The sequence below is a fragment of the Belonocnema kinseyi genome, chromosome 3 (assembly GCF_010883055.1).
Source record: "Belonocnema kinseyi isolate 2016_QV_RU_SX_M_011 chromosome 3, B_treatae_v1, whole genome shotgun sequence".
NCBI lineage: Eukaryota > Metazoa > Arthropoda > Insecta > Hymenoptera > Cynipidae > Belonocnema > Belonocnema kinseyi.
Window position 1 is genome coordinate 1,987,402 of NC_046659.1, and position 11,814 is coordinate 1,999,215.

An 11,814-nucleotide genomic window follows, 5' to 3' on the forward strand; every position below is an offset into this window, starting at 1 on the left:
TGCTGATGTGCTGAAGAAAACTTCTTCCACCAGAAGGTTTTGATACAATCTGGTCCCGGTGCGGAATAGTTCTTCATCCCTCTTAATACTTTTTTCACCTCCACTACTTACTACTTACTACTACACTACTTACTTTGCCGCTATTCACCTTGCCGCTTCCTCTAACTCTCGGCCGAGCTCTTTCTCGAGCGCGACCGCGGCAAAGTACGTAGCGAGCGAAACAATTTGCATCAAGCATCACGCATCAAGATCAGACTCGAGAGTGGGGGAACATCGTTTCCAAAAAATTACTCCCCTGCGTTCCCATGCGCGGCAAGGTAAAGAGCGTCAACTGTGTATATACAGGGTGGACACGCTGGGGCTTGCATACATGGCGAGTTGAATGCTACCCGAATTACACAACAGCAGGGGAAAAGCCATTATACAGGGTTATTTTCATATTTTGCGCCTTTGAAGTTGAATTATGATCGGCCATTCGGCCAAGTCCGTGCATCTTCGGATCAAGTTTATGATAGTTTCCATTGTTGCGTTCAAAACCTCAAACGGTTATGTTCAGATTCACCTGTTTGCCCTAATCGCTGTCAGTAAATGTAGGCAAAGTCAACTCAAAGTTTACGCATGTAATATTTAATTCACTTTATTTGAAATATATCCTGTCTATTCATCACATGCCTTTTTTATGCAGTAAAAATAAGAGTTAAACACCATTCAATCTTCGCCCCCTGTATAATGGCTTCTTCCCTACTGTTGTGCAATTCGGGTAGCTTCTTTTGACACATTTTCATTTGTATTATGTTTGATTCGCGAGGAGACCAAAAATTTTGCTGACATTATGTATTTTTAACATCAATTTTAATCTCATGTCTGTGTCGAAAAAGGTTAGACCATCTCAGCCAAGACAAGGATCGTTTCAAGACAAGTAAACGTCGTCTTATTCAAGACCAGTGTTGACTTGAGACCAGTGTTGGCTAGTTTATCTACTCCACTGCAGCCCTTTTATCGGGTGGGTGAAGGGTGTGTTGAAAATTGAATTTATTACAATTTAGTAGCTCTCCTGCAAAAAATCATCCCGTTGAAAGAGAAGGTGAAATGGGATAACATGGTTTAAAGTTAAAATGAAGGTTACATCAGTAAGATAAACTTTGTCAGTTTGCGGCGTTCAAAGTGAAAGAAGACGAAACTACGTTTTTCAATATTTTCACCGTGCATTGAATAACTCTTACGCTTAAAGAAGTTGAAACTGACGACCAAACTTCGATTTACTTCATAAGGGCGATAAATTTCTGTATTTCATTATGTAGTTTAGCAGGATGGAATATCCCCGTGCTGCGTGCCGGAGACCCGTGTTCGATTCCCATCAGATTATGGGAAGGATACTTGTGTTCTAACCTTCAACGCGACGCGGCGCAAGTTAGGTTTTTTCCCGTCTGCTAATCTGACTGCACCCATTTTTACTAAGTCGCTTACTAAATCAGTGCGCCCGTCTCTCTCAACGTCACTATAGTCCTTTGCAACTATTTCAATCTTCTGCAGATAATAATGGAAGAAATTTAGAATTTTCTTTTACCGAAATTAGTAAGTAGCTATAATACATTACTTTGCTGCTTTACTAGTTACTACTCGAAGCAGTAAACGTTACAAAAGTTCCTCTATGTACCTCCATTGAAAACAAAAAAAAGTGAAATCTAGTCTGATTTTTAGCAAATATTGCAGCAAAAGGTTTCTCCGTGTATTCCTTAATGATTGCGAAAAACGCTCAAATGAAGATGAGACCACAATATAGTTTCGCCTTCATTTCGGATTTCAAAATGAAAAGTCTGCGCTTACAAAAGTATATTAAGCTATCTAATTTATCTATACTCCACTTCAGCCCTTTTCTCAGATGGGTGAAGTGTGAGTTGAAAATCAAATTTATCACAATTGAGTAACTCTTCTGAAAACAATCATCACGTTGAAAGAAAAGGTGAAATGGAACAACATAGTTTAAAGTTAAAATGAAGGTTAAACGAGTAAGATCAACAATATTGATTAAATCTCTTCAATAATTCTTTTTCCTCGGTATAAACCGAGAATCTTACAAAATAACTATCAAAAGTACCTCCAAGACTAAAAAATCAGTTCTAGATTCGTAAAGTTTAAGTTGATACTAAGTTTGCAGCATTCTTCTTTATCAAATTTTAGGTTTTTTTCAGCAGCCATTTTCACTTTTGCAAACTGACGCATTCGCATTTGTAAATAAAAGTCAAGAACTTCTTTCAGAAAATTGAAGAGCCGCTTATTAGAATGTTCAATCTCCTGATTTTTATCCAAAGTTGCTAGACTTGCTAGTTGATGATGTAGAATTTTCAAACGATTTTCTTCTGAGTAGAAAAGGCCGAACGACAAACCTCACAGATTATAAATTTGGCTAAATTCTTGAGAATTGGTCCCGTAACAAAGTACACCAAACAGCCTTTTACAGCAGGTAAATCATAGTCATGATCTGTAGTACTTGTAAAATCTGAAAAATTACTATCTTCCTTTTGGATAATCACATCTAACTTCTTTTTTATTTCTTCAACAATGAAATGCTTCCTATTAGATTTATAAGCTTCTGTTAAAGTGGACAAGGAAGTCAAAGGTTCAACTGGGGTGTCGTCAGAAACTGAACAATTTCCGTTTCGAGGTGGCTTCAGGATGCTATAAAAAGCGAGGATCTTATAAATTTAGAGGAATATGGGGGTGGCAGGATGATTGTACCTCCCTCCTGCATATCCAACTGTTCCAAAGAATCTCTAAGCAAATAAAGACAGGTTTTTTCTGTCAGAATAGTGCCTGGCTACCCTGGTCTTTTAAAAGTGAACAAATAATTAAAAATAACAGCTTATGTTACTTAAAACTACTGTTATCCTTAAACTATATTACTGATAAATAAAGTTTGAGGAAAGTTGAATGAATATCATAAAGCTTAGTTACCCGAGCTGCACAAAATGCCTAGGTACATTTTTTTACAGTAATTCCGCAATTTTGTCCGCGATAGTGCATTTATGAACTTATAACATATACATAAAAAATGAAAAATAATTCAGTGCAATTGTAAAATCGTTCAAAAATTCGTTTTAAAAAATTGGAGACTGAGTCAAAATTAAAGAAACCATAGAGCTATTTGCATTTCGAAGGCTTTAATGAAGATAATTGAAAAATCGTATTAAAAACCAATATCAACATTATAATGAAAAAGATTCCTTAAATTTTAGAATACATTTTTGCAGATATTTTTTATAATGACATTAATTTCTATTAAATAATAGTTTCCCGACGTTTGTCTATTTTAAAGAGCGACTTAAATACCTCTAGAAAATCTTGATTAATCCTTTCAGTTAAAACGACGTCGATTTTCAAATGTTCCATTAAATACTTAGAAAAATTTAATATTGAATTCAAGGTCATGCTTAGACCTTCGGCAGTACTTGTTGTCAGAAATTCGTCTAAGCTGATCAACTTCTCCTGGACTCGTCTTTCCCATGCGCCCAACCACGCTATATTCTCTTACAATATCTTTGAAAATTAAGTATTATAAAATAACAGAATATAATACAATAAATAAATTTGATCTAATGCTGCAAATTAAAATAATTACCCTGATATCATTACAGTCCACAGGATGCTCTAACGAGTTTTTAAAGCCTCCCATTTTTCCACTACACCCCAATTCAGTACACATTCACCTGTTTGGAGCTCCTCAATCAGCAACAGTCCCGTGTACTCTTGCTCCTGCTTTCTCCAGAAGAGTTATCGCTTCAATGACTAATTTCGCCAAAACATCTCCATGGGTCGGCACCTTAGATGTGAAGACGGCAATTGGGTGCGAGTAATTATCGTACAATGGTTGGAACATAATTACTAATCCATGATAGCCATTTCTTTCTCTACGTCTTTTGAAACATGGTCGCCAAAATTTTCTACTCCTTTAAACGTCATTGTCTTACTATCAAGAAGTTGATTTTTTCTTGTAGACATTTCGTCTAGTAATAATACTCCATGAAGTTCTCGTTCTGATTTTCCTGCGAAATGTTCTTTGAAAAGTGCAAAGAATCTCGAATAAAAACAATAAGAATATTCCATTTGAGAAGAATATCTGCAAAACACAATTTAAAAAATAAATAATTGTTTATCCTGCAATTATTAATGTATATTTTAAATTAAATGTAACATAAATTTCAATAATCATTTTGAAAATTAGCTCCTAATCGTTTGCACACTAGGCACAGGCAATACTTTATTGTCATGCAACATTCGGTAGGTCATTGATGAGCGAATATGTAATAAAAGAGGAAGAATAATCCATTCTTGTGAGTATCTTCGCCCTCTCGGATCTTTTGTGTCAGCAAATTTGAATATCTCTTTGATAGCAACTTTCTCATTTGGACTGACTTTGTCATGCTTCTCAATTAATTTATCAACGTTCTCTTCCGATATTCGCATCTTTTATACTCATATTCAAGAACCACTTTTTTCAGCATACGCACCCTTGCTTGAACTCTTTCTTTTGCTCGATCTGTAGAATTGAGCGTTTTTCTTAATCTCTGCACCTTTTCTAGCTTCCTCGGTCTGAGACCACTGGTTTTCAAATAGTTAAACGTTTTATTATGCTGCCTGCGAATAATCTTTCTTCTCAGTCTCAAGTAACTAAATGATTAAAAGTTATTCAAGTTTTCTGCATTCAGAATTATGCCCAAGTAACCTCGACATATCTTTCTGTCATGCACAACATTGATAACATCGTGGACGTCTTTTGCAGAACGCGACTGGATCCTTTCAAAACCAAATACTGTCTGATCAATAGATTTTTCGTTTAATTTGATCAAAATAGTCATACTATCATCAATGGTGATTTCCTTATTGCAGATCGAATCGACCTGATCATTTTTGCCTCTTACTCCAATTCGCAAAAAAAAATGTTATACCTGGGTGATTAACACAAGTAACATTTGCTCTCATCCACGAAATTGGCATGTGGACGTAGTTAACATTTTAAAACATTTGTTTGAATAAGAGTGCAAAATGACCAGTTCTTCAGCGTGAGGATCAGCATTTTCAGTTTGATCATATTCAATACTGCTTACTTCTTCTTCAATTTTGATCTTTTTGCAAATGTTATTTTTCGTATGAGTTCCATTTTCCTTTCGTTTCAAGGCCAAAGAGCGAGGTTTGGGAGCAGGTTTTTCCGGGCGACCAGGTTTCCTCATTTATTATTTATTATTGTTTACGATATGTTGTTTAAAGTTCAAAAATTGAACCTTGTTAAAAGTTATTGATAAAATCGAGGAAAATAAGCTAATAAGCTAATGTCCCTTATATCTAATTTTGGAAAAGAACTCGAGGTGAAGTTTTGAAAAAAATATTTTCGGTTTTCTTTTTTTATTTATTATTTTTTTGACAATAACTATTTCATGAAAGTAATTATGCCGAAAAGTAAGTGTTGAAATGAATTCATTAAAATTAATTAAATTTGTTTACAATGCATAATTTCACTTCTATTTTCCAACTACAAAATTGTTTGAACTACAATTTTTTTAATTCTTCAAAATAGAAAAAAATTTCCTAAAATCTTTCACGACACAACTTCAAATTTTCCCAACAAACTAGAGAAAACTTTTTGATACTCCTAGAACCTTTCCAAATTCATAAAAAACTTATTTTTTACAAAATTGTAGAATATCTGTGTTTTTCTGCAAATTTCAAAAAATTTAAATTATCCATTTTTTTGCAATCTTTTTGAAACTTCTAAACGTTCTGAGTATGTTCCTCAATTTTTCGAATGTATCTTAAAATTTTTCAAGTTAATTTTTCAATATGGAAAAAAGCATTCAGCATATTCCTGGGAATCTACAGAAAAATGTTTCATTGTCTTGAAAAGTTTCGTAATTTTAATTCAGCTTTTTTTCAAATTCTTCAACAACCTACATTGAAAAAATAAAAATTTCCAAAAGTTTTAAATTAATTTTTAATTGTTTGAAACTTTGAAATATTTATTAAACATCATATAATTATTTTTGCGATTTTATGATTCTAATTTAATTTTCTTTTAAAAACCTTTTTTCAAATTAAAGAAATAATTTTAAATTAAACCATGAATCTTGAGACAATTTTATTGTTCTCTTAAAACCTTTAAAATTTTTCAAAAGGCTTATAATTTTTTGTTTGAAATCTTCATAAATGTTCATAAAACCGTTCCGAATCTTTTTCGGCATATTTTGCTATTTTCTTTAGATGATTTTTTTATTCAGGAATTTTCTAAATTTTGTAATATCATAAACTGCTTTGAATTTCCTTATTCAGGAATTTTATAACTCGGTAATATTATAAACTGTTCGGGGAATGTTCTAATTCGGAAATTTTATTATTCAATAATTTTATAAAATGAGGATTTTTGACAATAATTTTGGAACCTTTACAATTAAAAATGAGTTTTTTTTTAAATAAAAATATTCGATTATTTTATTTTTAATAAATAAATAATATTGATAAAAAAGATTTTATGAATTTTTAAAGAAAATTCTCAAATTTAAACAATTATTATTCTATATAATTATTACTTAATTGATTAAACTACAATAAAGGAATATTGATATAACAAATATGTTATGTTAATGATTAAATTAAAGTTTCTAAAATTACCTTTTGAATTTAAAATAACAATAATTGTAAATTTGTTTAATCACTCTTATTTTTAATCCGAATAATAGTTTTGGGAACTATAAACATTAACAATAATTTTATTATAAAAATATTTAATCATTATATTTTTAAGACATTACATTTATAAACGTATTTTTTTAATGATGTTAAAGATAAGAGTTCACTGTGGATAAGTAATACATAAATAAATGTAATCAATATTATTCCTTTATTAAAAATATAATGATGAAATATTTTTATCCATGCACTATTTATTAAATGTTTTACTTTTTCAAAATAATTATAATTTTTTCATCTTAAATTATTTACTTCCATAAACGTAAAATTTAAAAAAATGTAAATTTGTAAAAATAGCTTATGTTTGAAGATTCGAAAAAAATTTTTTTTAATTTGTTAGAAACTTAAAAATAATATGTGCGTGTTTTCCTTGCTTATTAAAAAAAGCATCGAAGACTAAAAAGCGGGAACCATTTGTTTCTTGCAGCTTTGGGTACAAATTTATCAAGTTTAATTTTCCCCATTCTTTAAATTATTATATTTGGACGAAAAATGTAGTTTCTGATTTTATTTCTATCTGCGAGTATTCAAAAGTTATGAATAGTAATCTTAAATAAAATTTGAATAATTTTACATTTTCTTACAATCTTATTGTCAATGTGGTAGCAAAAGTAAAAAATTAAAAATTTTAAAAAGTTACTATAAAATTATAAAAATGTGCAAATTTTCACCCTTAAAAGTTTTATTCTATGACATTACCGACATCTAAAACAGTAAAATAATTTATATTTTATGTAAATTATTCTTTGAAAAAAAAACACAATTTAATAATTTTAAATTAACATTAATTGTTATTGATCATTCTTTTCTGTATATTTGATTAAAATAATTATAAATAATCATAAAAAATCCAAATGCCCTGATAGGCGGTAATACATCATTATAAAATGGATAAAATAGCAAGTTGCAAATTATTTTGAAAACTTAGTTCATATGTTTTGATTTACTTTTTTGGAATTAAACCCTTTATTTTATGTTTAGTTTAAAAAATATATATAATGAACATTTCCTTTCGTCTCACAATCACTATAAACAATAAAATAATATTTTTTAAAAGAGAAAAACTATACAAACAAAAAGATATATCTATGCACACTATATGTAACACTTACCGTTGCCCGAACACTACCATCAAGTCCCACAAAAACCTTTTCTCGGATGATATCTTCTGGGTTGAAGTATGACGAACAAACTGCATCACCAGGTTTTAGTTTGATATCATCCCTCAAAATAGATATTTGTCAGAAAAGTACTTTTAATGCGTTGGCAAAATCAAATTTAATTATTTTGCCACGGTTTTACAGCGACCATAGGCAAACTGCACAGCTGGCGCAACCACACGGCCACCGTCAACACATTGTACATTTTCAACTTAGAGTTCCAGGGGGCTGAGAAATATTAAACACAACAGTTTTAACTAGAAAAAATCAACCTTGGTTTGTTAACCAGAATTTTCTAGTCATATTAACAATAATTTCGGATTAAAATCAATAGAAATTTTTTAACCAGATGCGTCTAGTAACTTTAAATATAACTTTTTTTTAGCGTACTAAATTCTAATTTTTTTCATTTATTCTAACGAAAGGTCTCTCAGTGTATATATACATTTCCTAATCTTCTATTTTATATAATGAATCAAGCGATTTCGAAATTGTACCGTTTTTAGATTGATTCCCTAATCGATTGTTACCATTGCAGTAGAAATATTTAACATTTTCAGGCGGTCAGCATAATGCATACTGCATTTATCGTATACAATAGGTGTATGTAGTGTACGTGTAGGGCGTATGTAATTGCCCACTTGGAAAAGGTTCAATAAGCGAACCATGATTCAACAATTTCATAAGCGTGGGGTGAGCGTGGGTTAACCGTGGGTTGAGCTTGGTTTAACCGTAGAGTAAGCACGGGATAAGCATAGCTCAAGATTGGGTCAGTGTTCACCCACGGTCGTCCCACGCTCGTCCACTGGTTATGAACAATGGGTTAGGCATGGCTAATGGCCCCTGTGGCCATTCGCCTCCGGATCGGGAATCAGATACTCTAGCGCGTACTCCTCAAGAACTTTTAAAGCATTTAAATTGTGCCAACTGTCGAAATAACTACCAATGATAAGTCGACGATTCGGGTTCACCAGATCGAGCACCAGGTAGCTTAGCTCGTATTCTACGAGAACTTGTTAGGAATTTAAATTATGCCAACTGCAAAAATAACTACCAATGACGATCCGGATGAACCGGATCGCGCACCAGGTAGCTTAGCACGTATTCCATAAGAACTTTTTCAAAATTTAAATTGTTCCAGCAGCCAAAATAACTAAACATTGTGAGTAGACGATCCGAGTGCAACTGATCGAGCACCATGTACATTATTACGTATCCTACAAGAACTTTATAAAAATTTAAATTTTGTGAAAAATAAAAACAATTCCAAAGTGTAAGTGTATTTCACGAGAAATTTTAACAATTTAAATTTTTTTAACCTGCCAAAATAATTACCTATGATAAGTCGCTGACCCAGATGCACCGGTCGAGCGGCAGGTAGCTTAGCACGTATTCTAGAACGTTTTCAAGATGTCAATTGTTCCAACAGCCATAATAAATAAAAATTGTGAATAACGAAAACAATTCCAAAAGGTGAATAGACGACCCGGGTGCATCGAGTGGCGCACCAGATAGTTTAGCAAATATTATACAAGAACTTTTTGAAATATGGATTTTGACAATAACCAAAACTATTACAAATAGTAAGTTGATGATTGGGATGTATAGACCGCGCATCAGTTAATTTAGCAGGTTTTATACGAAAATTTAAAAAAGTGTATTTTGCTAAAAGGCAAACTAATTTCAAATGATGAGCAAACATCCTGGGTGCGGCGGGTCGTGCACTAGGTCGTTCAAAATGTCATTCACGTAGTTATTTGATGTTTATTTCTAGTTTTTATACCATCTGGTAGTTATTTTTGATGTTGTAATAATGTAAACTTCGAAAATGTTCTTGTAGAATACGTTCTAAAATATGTGTTGCAAGATCCGATACACACAGGTCGTTGTCTTACTAATAGAAGTTATTCTGGATTTTAGAACAATTTAAATTTTTTTAAAGTTTTCATAGAATGCGAACTAAGCCACCTGGTGCTCGATCCGATGCACTTAGATCGTCGATTTATCATTGTTAGTTATTTTTGGCGTTGAAAAAATTTAAATTGTTGAAAAGTTCTATTAGAATACGTGCTAAGCTACTTAGTGCGCGACTAGATTCACCCGGATCGTCGAATCATTAATAGTAGTAATTTTGTCTGTTGGGGCCATTTAAATTCTTAAAAAGTTCTCGTAGAATATGCGCTAAACGTAGAATACGTTATAAAGTACCTGGTGCTCGGTCCGTAGCACTCGGATGGTCGACATATAATTGGTAGTTATTTTTCTAGTTGGGACAATTGAATTCTTAAACAGTTCTCGTAGAATATGCGCTAAACTACTTGCTGCGCGACCCAATGCACCCGGTACGTGGACTCACCATTTGGAATTGTTTTGATTATTCACCAAATTTCAATTTTTAAAGAGTTCACGTAGAATACGTAAAAAAGTACCTGATGCTTGGTCCGTTGCACTTGGATGGTCGACTTATAATTGTTAGTTATTTCACAAGTTGGGACAACTAAATTTTTTAAAAGTTCTCGTAGAATACGTGCTGAACTACCTGTTGCTCGATCCGGTGCAACGGTGTCATCGACTTACCATTTAGAATTAATTTCGTTATTGACCAAATTTTAATTGTTTACTTTTTCGTAGAATACGCTTTAAACAACTTGGTGCTCGAACCGGTGCACCTGAATTGTCGACTCACAATTTTTAGTTATTTTGGCAATTGGTATAATTTAAATTCTCAAAAAGTTTTCGTAGAATACGTATTGAACTACCTGGTGCTCGATCCGGTGCACCCGGATCTTAGACTCACAATTTTAAGTTACTTTGGCTGTCGGAAAACTTTAAATTTTTTAAAAAGTTCGTGTAGAATACGTATTAAACTACCTGGTGCTTGATCCGGTGCACGCAGCTCTTCGACTCACAATTATTAATTATTTGGGATGTTGGAAAAATGTAAATATTGAAAAAGTTCTTATAGAATACGTGCTAAGCTACCTGGTGCGCGACCGGGTGCACCAGGGTAGTTAAATTAACTTTTAGAGACATGTAGACTGTTGACAAACCTAAGATTTCCAGCTTTAACCCAGGCTAATTTTCTCTGAAAATTACATGTACTTCATTTGTGTAGGAATTTTGCTACAAATTATTTGCTAAGAAATTAAAAGTTAGACCTTTCTCTGACATATTTCCTTTCTAACCTAGAAATTTAGTGTACGTACAAACTTTTTTTATATTTAAAGTATCGATGAGGTGTAAAAAAAGTACATAAATGTAATTTACTGTCCGTTTTTGCATTTCTCGAAGTTTGAGAACGATATTCTGCATATAAAAAAAGTTCTTAGGTTTAAAAAATTCGATAATACAAAGATAATATCTCAAAACCTGGTTCCAGAATACAGAAAGTTTTAATCAAATAGTTGAGTTTTCATCTGACAAAATTCCAACTTAAATTGAGAATCATCAACAAAAAAAAGGAATTTTTAACAAAGTTATTCCACTAGAAGAATTTTGAAAAAAGGTTAATCGTTTCAGATGAAAATTCATCACTTCGGTTAAACGTTATTTTTTTGCCTGAAAATTTAATTCTGTATTTTTCGTCGGAAATTTATGATTTACATATGAAAATTCGTCTTGTTTGGTAAATATTAATCTTCCCGGTTGAAAATTTATTTTTTTTTTTGGTCGAAAATTCAATTATTCTGTTGAGATAAACAATTACACAAAATTAATGTTTGTATATGATAATTAAACTATTTAATTTGTGTTTGACTACAAATTTTTAATATTAAAAATTTCCTTTTTTTAGCTGAAAATTCGTCTTTTTGTAGTACCAGATGTATACATATGAAACCGGTATTTTTTCAAGAAAAAAACACATTTATTTCAAGAGAATGATAACAAATATTTTATTCAAAGTATGCGCCCTCGC

General features: G+C 31.9%; 1 protein-coding gene across 2 annotated transcripts in view; it reads right to left on the reverse strand.

Annotated features, from left to right (window-relative positions):
* LOC117169694 (glutamate receptor ionotropic, kainate 2) overlaps positions 1–8,054 on the reverse strand; it is a 659,604-nt gene extending 651,550 nt beyond the window's left edge. For both annotated transcript variants that reach the window (XM_033356181.1, XM_033356180.1), the window contains exon 1: positions 7,851–8,054. In XM_033356181.1, coding sequence (XP_033212072.1) covers positions 7,851–7,936 — 86 coding nt within the window. In that variant the 5' untranslated portion in view covers positions 7,937–8,054. The remainder of the gene's footprint in view (positions 1–7,850) is intronic.
* Positions 8,055–11,814: the final 3,760 nt, after the last annotated feature.